Source organism: Ostrea edulis, chromosome 5, assembly GCF_947568905.1.
Source record: "Ostrea edulis chromosome 5, xbOstEdul1.1, whole genome shotgun sequence".
Taxonomy (NCBI): domain Eukaryota; kingdom Metazoa; phylum Mollusca; class Bivalvia; order Ostreida; family Ostreidae; genus Ostrea; species Ostrea edulis.
The window spans coordinates 1,069,724-1,091,279 of record NC_079168.1 but is presented as its reverse complement, the minus strand read 5'-3'; the positions used below and the strand labels follow the sequence as shown (position 1 = coordinate 1,091,279).

The 21,556-nt window shown below is 36.7% G+C and overlaps 1 protein-coding gene across 1 annotated transcript in view; it reads left to right on the top strand.

Annotated features, from left to right (window-relative positions):
• The window catches only part of LOC125650796 (uncharacterized), a 28,090-nt gene extending 7,389 nt beyond the window's left edge, over nt 1-20,701 (top strand). Inside the window, exons 2-11 of the mRNA XM_048879316.2 lie at nt 4,021-4,139; nt 8,008-8,250; nt 8,826-9,046; nt 13,031-13,474; nt 14,124-14,324; nt 17,684-17,788; nt 17,939-18,082; nt 18,734-18,895; nt 19,010-19,147; nt 19,258-20,701. Coding sequence (XP_048735273.1) covers nt 4,021-4,139; nt 8,008-8,250; nt 8,826-9,046; nt 13,031-13,474; nt 14,124-14,324; nt 17,684-17,788; nt 17,939-18,082; nt 18,734-18,895; nt 19,010-19,147; nt 19,258-19,308 — 1,828 coding nt within the window. The 3' untranslated portion in view covers nt 19,309-20,701. The remainder of the gene's footprint in view (nt 1-4,020; nt 4,140-8,007; nt 8,251-8,825; nt 9,047-13,030; nt 13,475-14,123; nt 14,325-17,683; nt 17,789-17,938; nt 18,083-18,733; nt 18,896-19,009; nt 19,148-19,257) is intronic.
• The last annotated feature ends 855 nt before the right edge of the window (nt 20,702-21,556 follow it).

Genomic DNA, 21,556 nt, shown 5'->3' with positions numbered 1-21,556 from the left:
ACAATGTCATTTCGGATTTTTCTAATACCCCTCCGTGGTTTGAATATTTATGTTTGATTGTGACGTATTAGAACTACTATAAAGCAGGCTTGTGATCAACAACACATTTTTGATCTTCGAAGAAAGAGATATGTTGGTCGCGTAACATCACAGATAATGTGATTTCGATCTAATATCAATTAATTCCCAGACAGTGATGCATATTTTAAGTCTGCAGTGGTAAAAGTATAGCTATTGATGCTGCTGTTGGAGAGTTGTAAATTGCATTAAGATACAGAATGAATTATATCGTATTTTGGAACTCGTGTTAGACTTCAAACGAAAATCATGAATAACGGCTCCATTTGTCACCTTGCGCGTTTGTTTCTGTTTCCTGTTTAACAGCAAAATGGATTTCTGTTAATCACTTTGCAATCAATAGCTCTTGGTTTGATATACATAAAGAACAAAAAGTAGCATTGATATTTGCATGTTGAAAATTGTCATAAACATGCAGCTTTTTCTCACAGAGGATCAAAACAAAACCGTAATGATCCGATATCGAAGTTTAGATGATTTATTTTTAAGGAGGTATGCTACACCAGAGAAATTTGATATGGATGAAAATTGGAGGATTTGTACAACAATATTTTGAAATTTAGAATTTTCAAATTTAACTTTAGTCAAAAATGTGTAGTTTTAGTAGAAAGCAATCCGAAAGAAATTTAAAACCCCTGTTGGACTCGAACCCGCGTTCTACAGTTCAACAGTCGACGTGCTAACCTACTGAGCTACTCAGCAAGACAATGATTTTGAAATTAATAGACAAATATTGCTGATATTTATATTTTCATCCATGTTTAAAAGGAAGTCATCCATTATGACGATCTAGAGTACATCCTTAAAAGAACCTACATGTAGGTGCCGATTTTGGTCTTATTCTGGGTTTTCAGTTTATTGTTTGTGGAGTGGAGATCTGGTTGCCCGCAGTAAACAACATTCACATACCTGATTTCGTCCCTGACAGGTATAATATACAAACAGGAGAGAAGATCTCTGACTGACAAACACGGCTTTGTTCTGTGTGTGTCGTACTCAGTCAACTTTTGTTTAGATAAACTACACTATTCTACATTCATCATAAAACAATTCTTCTAAGACACGCTCTGACAATGCAGTGTTGGAAAATCCTGTAACCTAGCCAACTATTCATTGGAGATAAAACAAATGTTTTAAATCTGTTGGTATTATGTGTACTAACATTGTGCATGCACACGTAAGTGTGATTGGGCGTGACAAATAGACATCCTCTAAGCACAAATGCCTTCTGTTTGGTGTGAAGAGCCATGTTACAGTAGTCGGATGCTACGACTAGGCAGCGCATGGTACCGAAGTATCAATGTCCAAGTGGGCGTTTACTCGACCAAATACGATCACAACAAACTTTACGTCACACCTGTTACTTCAAAATTTACTTGGTGAGATATTTGCTGAAATTGCTTGAAATTTACAATCACGTGGAACGTAAAACGAGGCAAATCTTATTCTATCTGGGTATGACTAATAAAACGATAACTTGATTTTTTTGGTGAACACCACAAATGAAAATAAATGCATTATATACACTCGAGGAACAAAAGTCACATGACCAGATCTTGCCGTAACCGAGATAGTAGCCAAACACACAAAAGATGCGTGAAGTGTTTTTCGGCTTTTTGTCTTGGTTCATTGTACATGATTTTGTGACATTCATTTTACTTCAATAGATGCAACATTAGCCCGCACCATGAAACATTCAATCGGAATTCCTCCTTTAAACAAGAGAAGTTCGGGTAACGGTACCACGAATGGAGAAAACACTTCTGATCTGATAACCATTGATGATTATCTTAGAGAAAACTAGCCCAACCTAAATCTTTCGTCAGCATTCTCTTTTCTCTACTTACGCAAATTAAATTGAAACGGGAGTAGACTTTATATTTTCGTTGTCAGAAACCTGTGACGGCCCTAACACGGTTTAGATATTTTCCATTTAGCCCATTTCAAAATAAATTGCTTCACTTTACCGATGAATAACACTAGTTATCTTTTATCAATCTTAAATGATACTTCCATTCTACGGGTGTAAGATGTTTGTAGCTACAACTAAAACTTCTATTTCCCCAACTTTTGACATTCTGGATGTTAAAATCAAAGACTTCATTCACTATATTTGACCATGAATGTCTGATCGAAAGTGAACTATTTGTCGACATTTTGTTTAAAATACCTCATTATTCAATGGTCATTATTCAATGTGCAGTTTAAATACTGCAATTATTCGGGGTGAAATCAGGACCCCAGAATGCCCAAGCGGAATACTCTACGGCAAGATGTGCTTCGTCATGTCTAGATCCCCTGTGAGAGAAAAAACAAATAGGAATTCTGGAGAGTATGATGTCCATTTTCCATCCCTCCGATGAAGCGTTACAAATTGACCGGGAACCCGATGAACAAGTGTAAAAGTTTCGAGTGAATAGACCCCTCACAGCACGATATTTGCGGTTTGTACGCTAATTTCACTGTGTGTAGCCAAGAGCTCACACTGAACTTGTGTTAGAGTCTAAATATAGGATATAAAAGAATCTGATAACAAGGCGGCCTGCTGCGAACTCGACAATCAAACAGAGACAACCGAGAGAAGTAAAATGTTTTAAATTCTCCATTATAATGCTTCGATGAGAACACTGGAATAAATCTTGAAATTGGATACAAAGTCGCAGGACTGTGAAGGGTATTATCCCGAAGTGGTGACCATTCCTTTACAGTTCAAAAACGTATTCACGTGAAAGTTTTGAAATGACTATAACGTAATCGATATGACTCCTTGCTTTGAAAAGTGATTTTAGAAATCTATATATACACTAGAATAAGAACTGGTACACACAGCTGGGGATATTGAGCGTTAACAAGTCCGTCTTTTGAACTAAATTAACGTACATTTGAAATATAGATTACCCAGATCTATTTAAATCCGTGTCCTACTTGTAAAATAATCTAGAGAATAGACCTGATAGGCAATCAGGTAACTTTAATCGGATCTAGAATTAGTCGTGAGCACCAGATCAATATATATTTGCATACTTTACATTAGGGAGTCTAAGAACCATTTTCGTGAATTAGCGTACATGTTGACCTATATTAGCGTACATGTTGACCTATATTAGCGTACATATTGACCTATATTAACGCACATGTTGACCTATATGTATCATGGGGCACTATGTACCATTTAGTAGTAACGGGTCTTTATGGTGCACACCCCAACCGTGATATATGTATATATAGGACTTGAGTTCCAAGTTTCATTTAAAATAGCTTGAACGTTGACTTCTAATGGGAAGCGCTTGTTCAAGGAATAGTCATTAGCTATAATAATCTTTGGTGAAGTCGTTACATATTCTACGACGAAGATCTTTAGCAGATAATACTCAAACTTACGACCCCCACCGCTCACGAAGCAAGCACTGTACCGACTAAGCTACCGCGGTAGTGCATTAGATGACATGGTACAAAAACAATCTATATTGCTTTATATTGGTGTGACCGGTCAACAAGGGATGTTTACTCCATGTAGGCACCTGACCCCACATCTGGTGTATCCAGGGGTCCGTGTTTGCCCAACTCTCTATTTTGTATTGCTTATAGGAGTTATGAGATTAATCACTGTTCGTTATCTTCACCTTTCATTTATAGTAAGTGATATTGCACATTATGTTGTGTAAGATAAATACAAATATTACAGACAAAACTTGTGGATGTTGCTGCTATGACGCATCTCTAGCGTAACTACTACAGCGTCGAGATCTTTTACCATATTTATTCAGCATCACATACATCAGTGGATTTCTCACATTGCCGATGTCTACATTTCAAACAATATTACAATATTGAAATTGTAATCCTATATGATATAGATATACATGTACTAAGTGATGTTTGAGTCAGTGACTTAGATATTTTTAATTGAACTAGTGACAAGGTTGGGGTTTTGTTCTGTAGATGTGGTGCCGATACTAGAGTAGTCAACAACGACGGGAAAACGGCGGAGGATGTTCTTCTGACTGAGAAATCTGAAGGCTGGGAGGAGATGTACCATTGGTACAAAAAGTTCAAGCCAGGTAGGTGTTGACGAGTTGTATCTGCGACTACAGCGCCACCAGTCATATAATAGTGTATATTCATATAATTTGCCAATGCGTTTCCTTATACGACAATACTAACGAAATTGACATTCAAATTTTGATGATATGAAGTCGGTCTTCATGTCGGTGACGTGATCAGAATTTCTTGCATATAAATACAATCATCGCTTCAAGGATTTTTGGGTCAACTGTACTACATGTACATTCACCTGGTTTATTGCTTACGCAATGACATCATAGATGTGACAGAAAAAATAAAAACATGAATATAGAATTTATTTTGTAAACCGACTAGAATTTCATCACTTAATTTCAGATACATTAAATGTACCGTTCACTTTCTTTTTTTTTTAAATTTGAATACCGTCTGCAACTAAAACCGCGACTTCCACAATATGGCAAATTCATACGGTGACTTTTGATATTGGAAGTGAAGCAATAGAGGCAGAGTTAGATGATGATATTCTGTTGTTTGTTTGCAACAGCCATCACGGCCATGGTTTTGAGACTCAGAAAATTTATGTTCATGTCATTGTACCCTGTGAGTCTTCATTTTAAAAATCCTACAACAGAAATCTCTCAGGTTAATAAGAACTCTCTATCGTTAACATCTTCTCGTACATACCCTAGAGGTCAAAGAAAGCAACCTACCTGCACTTAGTCTAAATCTGTCAGTGTAAATGCTACCCACGAGTTCTGATGATGAACATGCCGTTGTTCCTTTTCAAAACTTGCGAAAACCTGACTTAAGAGCTAGCTTTGTGTTACCTTCTTCCATTTATCCCCGTCAATTCTATCAGATCCTCTGAATTTCTGTCGAAATCTGCGTTCAGCAATTTCGTTTTCAACTTAGATTAGACCGACGGTTTCTCCAATGCTGATCGACCAAATCACATCAAGGGTGTAGATAAACCCCACTCATCTTGTCTTCAATTCAGTTGACTTGACGCTCTAAATTACGTTTATTCTACACATAATTCATCGTTTTTATTTATTTATATTATATATTGTCTTAGATGTTGCTCTCATTTATGCATTGGATAAAAATCTAACGAACTCTGTATCTTGTTTTGTACTATCGTCATTTCGGTCATTTGCTATATAAGTGTGGAATCTCGATAAATAACACACATCAAAATAGAAATTTAGAAAATAAAATATCCTTTTAGAGTTTCACTGGGACATGACCTGAAGTTTGTACGTGATCTAATCTATACTACTCAACATTTGATAAGGACCACTAGGTTATATGTGTGTAATTTACCACTAACATAACAAAAGACATAAATTTGACTCAGAAACGTGTTTACTCAGGTTATGAATGAAAATTTATGAACGGTATGAACTTTTATTAATACGGAATGCTTGAAATCTGATAACAACACCAAAAGGCATTTCATTACAAAAATTTAACAGCAAACCAGAGAAAGAATTACACAGTTTTTGAGGATAGTCCATCATAACACTTAGTCGATGAAGTGTCAATACCGGGTATGGCCTCCCCTTGCATCAATGACGGCTTGGCAACGTCGAGCCATGCTGTCAATAAGCACCCAGATGTTTCCAATGGGAAGGTTGTTCCACTCTTCCACGAAGGCGTTTCCGAGCTCTGACAAAGTCGTGGGTTGTGCTCTACAGCGTGAAAGGGCAACCTGCAGCATGTTCCATACATGCTCAATCGGGTTCAAGTCCGGCGAGTGCGCTGGCCAGTCCATACGGACAATTGTCTCCTGCTGAAGGTACTGCTCCACCACCCTGGCGCGATGAGGACGGGCGTTATCATCCATCAGGATGAACTCAGGGACAACAACACCAGCGTAGGGTCTGACGTAAACATCGAGGATCTCATCCCGGTACCGCACCCCCGTCATTGTTCCTCTCTCCAGGACATGGAGATCTGTTCTTCCATCCCTGCTGATTCCACCCCAGACCATGATGGAACCACCACCATAACGGTCATGTTCACTGATGTTGGCATCATGGAAACGTTCACGTTGTCGTCGCCATACTCGGTGCCTCCTGTATGTAAAGTCCAAACAATACCTGGACTCATCGGTGAACAGAACTTGAACCTAATCGTTCTGTGTCCAAGTGACATGATCTTCAGGCCAGTCCAATCGCTCCCGCCGGTGTCGAACAGTCAGAGAGACTCGAACACATGCGATTCCGTATTGTCTGAGTGGACACATTCACCCCCGAGGCGTCCAGGAGGTCGTTGCGTAGGCTGGTTGCTGTCCAGAAGGGATGGTGTCGTGCCTGAAGAGCCACACAATGGTATTGGCGTTGGGTTGTCGACATCTGACGACCACCTCCATGTCGGTGTGCTGCTGTACCAAAAGTTTGCTGTCGGTTCCAGGACCTGTTTACAACGCTCTGGCTGACGTTTAGTGCATTTGCAACGACACGTTGTGAATAGCCAGCATCAAGCATTCCAATACATCTGCCCAGTTGTTCTGTCGTCAGGCGACGCCTTACACGTTGAGGGGGCATTGTGTTGATAAACGTAGTGTAAACACTCAAGTGAGTTTGAAATTTTAGAAAGAATCAGACACCGATGCCTGAGTGAATATCATGCAATGGTAGCAAAAGCATAAACTGTGATGAGAAACGCATTTCCCATGGCATGAAATGCACGTGCAAGTTTGTTAAAGACGTTTTTGATTTCACTTGGACACAATATTGCCAGTTATGCAGTTATTAATTTTTTAAACAGAAAAATATCTATTATCCTTATCAAATTTTGAGTAGTATATTATAACACCCTTCGGGCGTTGTAGGATTTGATCATGTGACCAACTTCATGTCATCTCCCAATGAAATTCTACAAATGATATCGTACATGTATTTCTTAAATGACGACAGCAGATATAACGAAAATAGGAGACGGACAAAAATCAGCGTCTAAGGTTAAACGTTGAAACTCGTGAATTTTCCGTATACCCTTTTGTTTTGTATTTAAAGTGATATTGAAAAAGATCCGAAATTTTACATGGAATCATTTGAATGTGCATGTGTGTTGTTGTTACTTAAAATTCATTTTAATGATTCCAAAAAATGATCTATCCATCATTTCGTGCAGCTATATATACGAGGAGAATTCTCATGTACCATACTTGTGAAATATTTCTTTTCATGTCTGAATGAAAGTTACGCAGACGACAAAAATTTGGACGTCTTTCCTACCATACTGAATATCATATTGTTTCTGTTCTAGCTGTGTAAAACTCGACCCGCCTTCCATTGTAATTTTTCAATGTGGTAAATTGCTGTTAGCTGAAATGCAGGACGTTTGGCCTCTAAAGTAACGCGGTCTTAATGGAATACTTTCTAGTTAGGTGATCTCTCGACCTCTTACAGAAAGGAAACACATAATTCATATTCTCTTTGATGTTATCTCAGTCTTTTCTACATCATGAATCTGCATTTTATAATAAATATGCGTACCTCGACTGAATGTAAGCTCTCTCTCTCCCCCCTCTCTAAAATAATGATAATATTCTGTATGTAGTTGTTTAATATGAACGTACCCTCAGTAGGCTCTGATCGCCGTGAAATGTGAACACGCTTCGTTTGAGTTTGATGAAATCTATAGGAATTATCGACCCACCCGCTCAACTAGGTCTCGGCTGCAGTAATTAAGACTATTACGTCACGATTCACCTGCATCCTCACTCTCGGGTAATCAAATCCTAGTAGATAAATGAATTTAAGATTCATAAGGGAATAGTGATGTCTATACTAGAACATGATAAATAGGCACACTCATTGAAATGAAGCCTGTACAATATTTGTCACGGGAAAACTTGGTACATGACATAGATCTTACAAATATACTTAATTTTAGGTCTCTGGGCCGCATTGTGTGAGGAGAATCCAGACCGGAAGTTGGTACAGCGTCTGCTCAGACAATGGTGCCGCTTAACGTGCATGAAGAATGGTAAAGTAGTAAACATCAAGTCCCTCGTCAAGGACGACATTCACAAGGTCGACCTGCTCCATATGATTGAAGAATACGAGGATCCAAACGAGATGTGCCTAGCTCTGAATGCTGGTTTTGGTTTTATCGTAAAAAGCTGGGTTAAACAAGGTACATAACTCTATTGTAACTTCAACATGTGAGTACAGCGTTACAAATTGTATTATTTATACTGAGACTGATTGACCTATTGCATTATACAAAATACAGCAAACTTTACATATCTATCTATCTGTGTATCTGTTTATCTATCTATCTATCTATCTATCTATCTGTTTATCTATCTATCTATCTATCTATCTATCTATCTGTGTATCTGTTTATCTATCTATCTGTCTGTGTATCTGTTTATCTATCTATCTGTCTGTGTATCTGTTTATCTATCTATCTATCTATCTATCTATCTGTTTATCTATCTATCTATCTATCTATCTATCTATCTATCTATCTATCTATCTGTGTATCTGTTTATCTATCTATCTGTCTATCTGTTTATCTATCTATCTGTGTATCTGTCTGTCTATCCTTTTCTATCTATCTGTTTATCTATCACTGTAGTTATTAGATCTCTTCACTGACTAATAAACATGTATTGGTATAATGAGGTTAATTTTGTTATCGAACAGATTTATGTTCTATATGCTATAGGTATACTAGCGATCGTACCCTTATTGTTCCGTTTACAGGAATTGAACTCTTAAAAGGCGTCAACTGTAACGCCATGGACTACTCATACCAACACAGGTATCCGGAATACCCGGAAGTGCCCCGCCCAATATTGGCAGCAGCATGGGAATCCAACAATTACGATGCCGTGGATGTCCTCCTGGATATGGAGCCGGATACTCGGGTTCTCTGGACGGACGATGCTGTATCCAAGAATGCACCAAAACCCGTATTTTTTCAGGTAGGTTACTATCGTATCTGAATTACATATTAACAATCCATACATTTTTGTACGAGGATTCAATTATTGGTGACGTTTCTGATTTACACAGTTTAATAACGAGCTTTAATGTGAGAGAGAATTAGTTCAAAAACCAAAGTTTAGGCTATATTGTTTAGTCTCATTTTTTCCATTCGAGTCACGTGACTTTTCGAAAATGTCTCCGAAATGCATCTACACAACTTGTAGCAATATTTTTGACTAACGTTCAAGAACGGGTTATTTAGGCTTTTCCAACACACAAATAGATGTCATTACAGAATTGTGCATTGTTCAAATGAATGATATCCAGCTGCTACAGATGTCAGTTCTTCTCTTTCAATCATGCTTAGGCAAAAATGTATACATCCATGACGTCAATTAAAAAATCCATTCGGATATACGTAGATTATTTTTCAACCAGTAGGTTTGGAAAAATCGCAAACTATTCAATTATTCATGCAATAAAAGAATTATAAATACTATATAACAGTGACAACTATATTCCTGAATTTTATTCAGTTCACAGTCAGTTATATTTGAATGTTTTTAGTCTGAGATATATATTGTTTGGTTACTTGTACCTTGTTGTTGATAACAGCAAAACTAAACATGACGTCACAATATACTGATTACATCAAATGGCGTTATATTTCCTGCGTTAATTAAAAATGAATAGACGGACCAAATGTCTAAAGTAGTGTTGCAAATATTTAAAGTCAGCACTTCGCAAATTATATGGTCGTTATAACAATGCTGTTTGTCGATACAACCTATTATTGAGTCAATTGCTGTCTGACATGTTTGATACCGATTGTTAAGCCGTTCTTGATACACTGATTTTGACAACGAATACCTCCATTTATCTGATCAAGATATAGGGCTCACGGCGAGTGTGACCGGTCAACAGAGGATGCTTACTCCTCCTAGGCACCTGGTCCCACCTCTGGTACACTGTATACCCAGGGGTCCGTTTGTGCCCAACTCTCTCTTTTGCATTGCTTATAGGGATTATGAGATTAATCACTGTTCGTTGTCTTCACCTTTCATGTTACTAAGATGTTTTGACAGACTTTCCGTACAGGTCCATATAACTCCGGAATTTTTACGTACTTGCTAGGGATAGATATATATATACATAGAAGTATACACTGGCTTCGCTGGCGCCAACAATAGCACTGTAAACTTATTACCACCATAACAGTGCACCGGTCGCAGAAACTCAGCAGTCAAGCGTTCACTTTGTGACAGGGAAGTCGTGAGTTTTAACCGCGCTTGAGCCGACTTCAACCTAAGATAGTGATTGTTCCTTTGCTAAAGGCTTGGCATTTAGAAGTGAGAATCACAGGTCTTTACGATATGACCTTAAAACAGAGTTCCTGTGTCACGACAGGGGTTTGCACATGAAAGAACCCTCACTGCAAGTCCTCAGCACCAAGCGTAGGTCTACATTTGTGGTAATTCACCTACAGCTGGTGACGTCTGAACATCAGTGAAAAGTTCTCGAAGGGACGTGAAACAAACAAGGAAACCGTAAGATTGCTTTCAGTGGACTAAATATAGACATTCTATCATTTGCTCTGTTATTCAATGTGTACTCCTTATAGCGATGTAATTTGCCTAAATTATCATCCGCAAGTCTAGCGTGAATCTAAACTTCTGTAACGGTCCCCGTGAGTTTAATAGCTATATTACATGTCCTTCATATGATATAAAAAGATTGAACTAAATCTCACGATTAAATCGTTGTTTTCCCCCAGTGAGGTCTTAATTACTCGTCAATTCACATAAAATAGCTATAAGTGCATCTTTTATGACCAAATCTCATTTTCCGTCATATTCCTGTTTCTCGGGTTACCGAAAGTATCTAGTTACGGCGCATGCCCTTTTGAACGTGTAGCTTCACTCTGTATCTGTGTTATATTATTTTGTACCCCACACACTGTTGAAATAGAAACAGGATCTTTATTTAGCAACATGTACTCAACGTCCAGTATCGTATTTCTACTGCGTCTTGTGGACAATTATAAAAATGTTTCCAATGACAAGTAGGCATATATGAAAATTGACCGCATGTGTATCATACGATCATCACTTGTAAGGTTCACAAGTACAAATAGTATTACATGTAGGATGTGTAAAACCTGTCATTTTCTAGAGAGCATAGATTGTTGTTGACAGCCGTATGACACATTTTCTCACTGTCTGAATTAGTAGAGGATGTATTTTCTGATGAGTAGGTCTACTGCTAATCCTGACAAACCAACACACAAAACCCCCCAGAGAAAAGACTTTTGCTACAGATAAAACCTGTTATCTACATAGATTCCTAAGACTCTACCGGAGTGAAACAGACATGAATATAAGTGCCAAAGAACTACTCATACTAAACTAAGCACACCTTGTACTTCTCGCATTCCAGCTATTGTAGAAGGTGAAGATCTATTTGCGACTCTCGTGTACTATCTCACAATATCATGAACATCTAAAATAAGTCAGTTTGGTTAACGGTAAGACATGTTTTACAAAATACTTTTGCCATCACTAATTGTCATTTTTGTGTATAGATATTTTGTCATTTACCTAATGAATGTCATTTCAACATACATGTACATGGCAATGTTTTTATTTACCTGCTGTTTAAAAAAAGAGTTTCGGCTCAATGTAATTCATTATTATGCAAAGGAACATAAAAGATTATTATGATTGTGGTCATCAAAGTTGATTTTGAATAATGCATTATAAAGTAATGAAGGACAAATGTTGGTTTCCTTTGGAGTAAATCTGTCGCCGTCATTACCGTGTTACGACAGATAACCGATGAGTCCAATTTGTGTTTGTTATATATACAATGTCAACTACCACAGCCGTGCACGCACAACATTCATAAAACATATCCCACATTTCCTGTGATTTTTTGTGTTCAGAGGGAAACATATTCACGGTCTATTTCTTTTATGAAATTATCATATTGATGGAGGGCACTACGGTGAGGCATCTGATGTCTCATAATCATTGCTGTGTAATGTATGGGCTCCTACGACAAAGGGTCAAAGAGGTGGAGTGTGGTTGGAATTTGACTGATAGGACATTCCCTCTTGTACGCCTACACCGGTTGAATTTATATCAACTGTCTACTGCAACGAGACAAGACAGAGCACATATATGAAATACGGTTTGAAATTGTAGATAGGAATATATTGATATATTTTGCATTTTGATCTCTAACAAAAGATTTAAGCCCCTGTATCGATAATCAAGTGTATAGATATTGTCATCTCTGTCTGGCTGATGAAAACTTTAACCTTGCTAATTAATAAATATCTTTTGAAAGATGAGTGATATAGCTGTCTTATTTCATAATGGTGTGTATTTCTTGTGACAAGACCTTTCTTTTGGTACCAAAGTTTTTGGCTTGTGACTTTGACCTTAGAGTGTTTAATTTTTGCCACCAGGGGCCTGGTGTTTCCTTGATTTTTCCACATATTTACATCAACTGCAAACAGAGTGAAATTGGTCCAAAATTATTTTCGTAGTTAAAAAATATATTTTGTAGAGAATATGGCACGTTTAAGATTAGCTACAGTGTCCGAAAAGGAAGTGATTTGAAGTAATTTATTAAGGTAGAACGTCTTGTAATCTATAGTAATATATTATATCACTATAGTATATCACGGCGGGTGTAACCGATCGACAGGAGATATTTACTCCTGGGCTCCTTACCCCACCTCTGATATGCCCAGGGTTCCGTTTTTACCCACCTCTTTATTATGCATTGCTGGTAGGAGTTATGAGATTGTTCACTATTCGTTATCTTCCTCTTTCATTTATCAAACCAAGGAATTTCTATCTATAAATCAGAACTACCGGAATTTTAACCAGTACTACCAGATTGTAATACATGTGGTATCAGTGGTGGTTGTGATTACAAATGTCTAAAAATCTAACTTTCCTTTTCCACTTCAGATTATTTGTGGATTGACGACTCCCCGAGATGAGAAGATTGTTCACCGTGTCCTTAAAGGTTCTGACCTATCAGCAAGGGATCGCGAGGGTCACACCATTCTCCACAAAATCATCATTCACGACAGACCAGAAAACGCGGCAGAAAATACACTCCGGGTCGCCATGTCTTACGGTGCTGATGTCGCAGCACGTGACTGTAATGGCCGCACAGTACGTGACCTGGCAAAAAAACTTAAAAAGGAACATTATTGCAAATGCATAGATGAACATGTGATCAAACTAGTCAAGGACCGTCGTTTTGATGATGTTGAGAAACTTATATTACACAACTATGATCACATTCTGGATATCAAGGACAGCGGAAATCGAACATTAGTGGACATTGCAAAGAAATACGCCACCCAACAAATCCATGAAGTGGTCAAGCTTACAGCAGCCATTCAGGTCATTGTCCAAGCGATACTATCTATTTCATATGGAATGTCTTCGGCTCTCCAGAATTTGTTTTTGTTCATGTGATAATAATACGTTCATTCTGTTTTTTATTGAAACTTGTGTATGCATGCATTGGCATAAACAGGATTTAGTGGCATTATAGACTATAGCATATTGTGATGTCTCACGTTATTTTCCGATGTTAAAACTAAATCAAAGACATATCCATAATACACAGTCACTTAGAGGTCACTTAGAGGTCGGAAGATAAGTTTTTAAAAAATCCACAGAAAAGATCTCTATCATAGCATTTTATTCCACAACAACAATCAATTATGAATGCACGAAAAATATCAATTCATGAAGATCGATAGGGAATTTTCAGAGTTTCAATTTCACCATGTTACAACATTCAATACAAATATGAAGATCCAGTTGTGGATCAGAATTCAAGAATAAGATCTCATGAATTTAACAGGGGAAGGATATCATGACAGTATATGCGTGCAAACTATTTCTCAAATTTCAATGATGTATCTTATTTTAGTATCCAAGGTCATTGAATAAGTGATATTAATGATGCACTAGGTTGATTTACAATCAAAACAATTCTGAATGGATGTTTGGAGTTCATGAGATATACTTATTTTGTTATCAGGCGTACGTGAAGCGAATATACCAGGCAGTTAACGAGGGGTCGGTGGAAGACATCAAGAAACTTCTCAGTTGTAAGAGGTACGCCAGCGTTAGGGACAGATGTGGACGCACCCTTCTCCACCAAGCCATCCTCAAACAGCAGATACCTGTCGTGTCCTACCTCCTAGAAGAGTGTCCCGGTCATGTGACATTGGGAGACACGGTAAAAATTGATCACGTGATTGATAGCGAATGAAACAACGTGTGATGCTTGATCTTGGTGTTCGATTTGTGACAGAAATAATTTATATTCTGTATTGTCTCTGAAATCAAATCACATTCTACGGATGTAAATTTAATTGCTGTTATAAAATTTAGAAATTCATTTCAAAATTAAGAATTATCTCCCTCACGCATAGCTCTTATCCTAAGACGAATTTGACTTCACTTTTTTGGCACACTGTTTTTCTCTATAATAGCTCTAACACTTCATTGTTATTTCGGATTTCAAACATTTCGGTTGAGCATAACTGAAGAGACATTATTTGTCGAAATGCGCATCTGATGCATCAAAATTGGTACCGTATAAGTTTTACATTCTGTAGATCTTAGCTTGAAAATTGACATACTGTTTTCAATGACAAAATACATATGAAATGATGAATTTTTAAAACGAGGCAGGCTATCGACAATCACGTTTATGTTACTGAGGTCCAACAGTCTCGTTTAATATCAGCATTTCGTAAATTCTATGGTCGTTATGATGATCTAATTTGCTAATACAAGCTATCACAGAGTTAAATGATGTCCGACGTGTTTCATAACAATGGCAAATAAAACTTCAAATTACTCGCCCTTGATTACAGGTGGCGCACGATCCGTTAACGTCCAAGGCGTTTCTTACCTAAAGTTTAAGAGAGCGTCGGAAGGACACGTTTAGATTAGAAAGTTGTTGAATATTTAGTAACGACGGCGGATTACGGTTCGTAGGACCTCACTGCGCTTAGAGACGAACTCAGAAAACGCATTGCAAGACTCTCTGGGCGGAAAGGAAAGCACGTTGAGAGTTTCAGCTGTAACCGAATTTTCTCGGTCACATCGATTAAATAAAGACATTCAATACACGTTGAACGTTTTTCATTATAAACTACTTCGTGGTGAAGCTTACATGCTTAAACAGTAGTTTAGGTTGAATATATAATATACAATACATCATAATTCTTTATAAGTTGTTGAATTGCTTATGTTTAAAACAATATGTGCCCCCCCCCCCCCCCTCTCGATCGAAGATTAAGAATATCAATTATTAAATATATCCATATATATCTGAAATTCTATTATTAAGCTGTTAAAATGTGTAGTAATAGTGAATGTATATGTATAACTTCTCTTTATGAAATAAAATTCACGATAGAGAAGGCACATGTGTACAGAGTACATAATATATCATACCACATTAAACAGTTTATTTGCGTGACTTACGTGATGACGTCACGATAGGTAAACATTTTACGGTTAACTTTTTTATTAGTCCATAGGGCAAGCGAGAGCATAAAAATTGGCAGGTCAAATAAATTTTACTACCCCATATGCTAGCTGTACAATAATGATTCAAAATTTTGAGTTTCTACATTTTAATTGAATATTACAATTTGGATTGCAAGTTGAAGACGGAAGTTCAAGCTTTCAACTTCTAAATTCACGTCTCCATCTGTATACTATGATTGATATATACTATGAGTTGGTTGTACTCTGCGTGAAAAGCACGACTGTATCCTGCGTATAGGAATGGTTGTATCCAAATGACGTTTGTCCATGGTGTTGCAGGAAACTGATGTAAGCCTACAGACATGTAATTTGACCCGTGTTTACTTTCATGTATAAGGATTTATCATGTTTATATGTACCATGACAGTTCATGATATGATTGATTTAATACTAAAGTACATCACTTAACAAATGTAGTACACTTTTCAATTTGAAGGTCAATTTGAATACTTCAGATTGAAATCGCAGTTACAAGTGAATATTGAAAAACGTAATGCAATGATTTTTTAAAATAAAATCCACAATGAACAATAGGCCTATGTGTGGCTTTTATTATAAACACACCATTGTATATATGATAGTGAAATTTGTAATTTACTTCACTTGGATAAATTTATAGCTTTATGAATTTGCATTTAATTTTGATAAAAGTAGATATGATTCAAATTTTATTTCTAAAAAATTCAGAAATATCTTAATCTCTTGAGATGCATTTTTCTTCTGGTTTGCGTCAACAGTTAAAATTGGCTAGGATTGGTATTCGTTTCTTTGACGTATTGGACTGTACTTCCGTGGGTCAGTTGATAAACATGACATAACAACATAACTATGATAATGCAAACTTTGATAAGTTATGAAAGTTTGACAATTTCATCTCATATTTTGATTAATTTCATACGTATTGACTATTGAAGAATCCAGACTCGTTTTCTCTGAAATTCAAACAATATTTTACAACTTTTTGAATTATAACAAAATTAACAATGAAAGTAAAGTGTTGGAATTAATTTACAATCCAGTCATCAAATAGGAAAACAAGACCTAAGAATATTCACTGTCTTACAGTTACAGTCTGATTATAGCCACCCCTCCATTACAGTCGTACCGAGTGACGGCGGAGGGGTGGGGGTGGGGTGGGGGGTGCTATTAGCAATCGCGTTCATTCATATTTTGATGACCTTGGTTAACTCTAAAATTAATTTTTAAATGACATCTGAAATGTATTTTTGTACCATACTTGGTTTATATATTGATGACTCAAATTTCCCCTGTTTGATTATAGATCTAGTCTAGAAGGAGGGGGGGGGGGTCATAGAATTATACGATCATTGATGACTGTATCACTGAGGATAGATAAAATTTCAGCATAAAACATTCATGCAGAATATTACGATCTACAGAGCAAATGTTTAAACCCCGTAAATACTTTCTGCAACAAAGTCGTCATCAGATATCTGTGAAGTCGGACTGAACTGAAGACTGAAGTTTATAGCGCACGACGCTGAGCGGAACTTAAAACGATCGTTGTCGCTGTCACATTTGATGACAGTGAACCAATTGATTTTTTTAAAAGCTTCATATCTCGGGAATTCTACCCCCACTCCCTATTTGCACAACAAAAACCTTACACTCTCTTATAAATCTTATGTACACCGGAAGTCATCAAGGACGTAAACGAGTCTTGCGCCACCTATGTTTGAAATAGGGGAAACAACTGACAAATATTCGCAATTGTTGGACTGTTTACATATACTGATTTTGAGTACCGATTACTCCCCTTGTAATGCAAAATAATATTAACTGTGTCATGATGATACAAGATGACTTCCATTTTTATGCTATAATGAAATAACATCCTCAATTTTATGATTATATGCAATGATTAGCGAATTGCATGAACATATTTTTTCCATTTGAAGACGATGTGATATGATCTTGATTTTTTATGATATGAAATGACATTTCCCTCATACTCCTTGTGGGAGTTATGGGATTAACCACTGTTCATCATCTTCGCCTTTCACTCTGTTGTAGGTGGATCGTACCCCTCTACATTATAGTTATCTGTTCATACCACAAGAAAAGACGATTATAACAAAGATGATTGAAAAGGGGGCATTAGTGAAGAGAAAAGATGCTGTGAGTATTTTTGTTAGATAGTAACAGTCGTGTAGCTACCAAGGCATCCCATTGTCACAAAACTGCCTTAACGTGTCCAAAAATTCTTACTGACATAGGGATGTCTTAACGCACATCTGTATGATATTATTCTTTATTCTTAAAATGCAGTTTGGACGAATAGCTGAAGATCTTGCCTTGGAGAAGTGTGGCTCCCAAGAGTTTGAGCGAATGAAGAAAGAAATAGAGGATTTTGATCTCAATATTTATCTGAATGATAGCGACTTCGAACAGACCTTCAAGACAGCAATACAGGTACAAACCGAATATATTGTTTGAATATAAAGGTTTTTGTCGTTATCGTATACTAAAATATCGAATGTAGGAATATTGCATCGCTAAATCTTTGAATGCAAGGACTAATTTCAATTTAATATGATTTACAATAGATTGAAGTTCATTTTATGATACATTAAAAATCTTTTATTAATTGGAACGATGCACTTTGTGAATATGTTGGACACATAAATTAAAGAAAATCACAATCAAAGCATCAATTATAACTTATCAACTGATGAAATACATCCAGTTCATCTGTGATGACATTCCCTTATTGTTATTTTGTCTATTTCCACGATCACAATCTCTATTCATTTCAAAAATGTTATAATGGTCATAGTTAAACGGTCGGTATAAATCGTAGTGATAAACCTTGTATGATAGAATTTTGCTTTTGAAAAAAATAAGCTTTTTTGACCTGTGTGATAATAAAATGTTTTGGTGAACTGGAAAAATAGAATATGCATCTTTTAAATACTGGTATGCTTTGCTATTTCGACCACGATTTTAGAATTGCAGTGATTGTGTGGTTGCGATTCTGTGGTAAGGGTATCGTTAGAATAGTCTAAAGACGTGTTGGTTTCACCTTGAGGCCTTCATTGTAACATCTTCTATCATTCCTAACAGAATGGGGACTTGGAGGTTGTGAAGAGTTTGGTATCGGGGCTGCAGGCATTTGGTGACGTCACCCGCTACAGTACCACTCTGTTTGAATGTGTAGACAACAAACAGACAGAAATTGCAAAATACCTCATCACAAATGGCTTCAAGACGGACATCTATAAGCAGGTGGGTACCTGAAGCTGCATACCCTATGTAAAAATACATTTTGTAACACAGTTTGAGAATTCGTAGCGTGCCCCTTGCCATGAGATGTTTCATTTTCTATGGTTTCAATTGCAGTATCAAACATGCGACCCGGAAGATCCTATGTGCGCCATGATGGAGTGTGGACATTCAATGACGTCACTGAAGGAACGAGCAATAGATAATAAATGTGACGAAATCGTGAAAATGATCGAACAAGTTTCTCTTGGAAAGGTATTGCATTTCAGATGATTTTATTGTCCAATATAGATTTGAAGTTTGCATATTTGGTCATGCTCGACATGATTACAATTGCATGAATATGGAAATTTACGTATTTTCAGATCAAAGTTCAAAATGCGCAGAAGAATGGATTGTCCATGTATGGAGTATGAAGACAAAGTGTAAAGAGTGTACAATACGCAAATAACTCCACTGTACATATTCACTTGGGTCTACGTATCACTACAACACTTATAGCTCCACCCAACACTTATCTGTAGTTTTTTTTTCTTTTGGAAAGGAAAATAGTGATGGCAGATACTAAGCACTAAATACTATGACGAGCACCTGTCTTAATCCGAGTTTTCCTTTTTCTGATTGATGTTTATCTTTTGTATAAACAAGGCTATTTCTTTACGATTATCGTAGACGTTCCCTTATTATGCCCCATCGTATTTTGTTTTATATACTCCAGGGTATTCCACAACGTGTTCATGGAATAGATTTACATCTATTGTCATCAGCAAAGAGAGACAACCTCTAAAATGAATATTGCGTTTTGGATGAGAGAAGAAAAATCTTATGCATTCATCCTGGAAATATTGTATCCGTGTTTGGAAATTTGTTTGCCTTACACCACGTGGCTATTTTTTTTAATCAAAATATTTTATTCTTCACTGAATATAACTGCAGAAACTGCGTGCCTTGTTAATGGATTTACACGTGCTATTACAAGATGTTGTGTTGTTGCCAAGTAATTGAGTGTCCCTTGAAGTTTTCTTGCGTTGTTTGTTGTTTGTTATTCGCAATGATTGATCTTATTTTAGTTTGGTCGCTATGTTTTGTCAGATGATCGTGTAATGTGACAGACTCGTTGCAGCATTGTTAGTATCCCTGTTAGTATTTGACCATGTAATGGTTGAGTTGATCAACATACTGCAAATCACCAAAGTGTAGGAATGTCGGCTTCGTCATGCCTCATCACTATCACAAAGATGAATTTCATATTTTTTTTTCTTTTGCTTTAAAAATATCCATCTACTTCGAAAAGTGTAGAACTCTTTAAAAGTGCCAAATTTGAATGACACCCATATGAATCAACCCAAAGGATTTATTTTCCACATTCTGCTTGACAGAGAAAAAACACATCTATGTCATTGATAACATAATCTCATACAATCGTTTATAGCTTTATATCCTCCACATATCAACTTGCCCACGCTTTCTAGGCTGTAGGACGTGTTCATAATGAATATTGACCTTTTCCAGACATGGTTATATTCTATGAACTCACACTTGTATGTTTATGATACATGTAATTTAATTTTATCATTTGAATCGCTACATAGATCCAAAGACTCTGTTTTATTTACATGTTGTTTTATGAATATTGTTTATCAAAATATTGTTATTAGAATAAAGTTTACGTGTATTTTATCATTTGATCACAAACAATATTATTTTTACAACCTTGTGTATAGAGAAATTGTGAAATGAAAAATACCCGCTTGTCAAAATGACGTACAGTTATGTTGTATTGTTTAGTCAATAAATATTGGAAGACCATGTTGCGGTGTTTGTTTTCACCAATTTGCTTATCTTTTTCAATGTTTTGCCATATATTATCATGTAGCTAAATCATCAACAAATTACAAGAAAGATTAGTATTTTAACATATTACATTTAGAGGAAATGAATCAAAATCTAAAGCAGATATACAAACGTACAAACAGAATAATGGGGGTGGGGACTGATACATCAGTGTCTAGAAACGCTTGCCAATGATTTTGAATTTTTTTTCTTGAACAAGATCCAGACAATCAGACACAGTTTATGTCATAAAACTAGTTAGTGAAAAAGAATGCTCTCTACACTGACGTTCAATTCGATGGTGAACGCAAGACGAAGTATGAAACATCAACGCAGCTTCAGCCAAATCAGGTGAACTTAATCCCACCCTAAGAACACTCTTAAAATCAGGTTTAGACATTCTACAACAACTTGCAGAAATAGTGTATAAATCATTTACAGAATGTAATTTCCATCTTCCTTTAAGGAAGTCATTGTGCGACCACCGATAAAGAAAGCGGGATTGGCACAAACTGCTGACCAGTTTCGAATTTATCATTCCTTTCAAAAGTTCTTGAGAAGGCGTTTGCTGTTCACCTAAGTCACCACATTGAGTCCTGCTACTTACATGATGTAGCTCAATCGGCATGCATGGACCATCCTTCTCACTCGACAGAGATGACCGTGTCACGTGGTTATCATGACATTACAACAACCTTGGACAGTAATTACTATGTGGCGCTTGTGATGCTGGACCTTTCCGCTGCTTTTGATGTAATTGACCATTGGATTCTTCTAATGCGTCTTGAGTTCTCCTTTGGCATCACTGGTGCTGCAATTGCATGGGTTAGA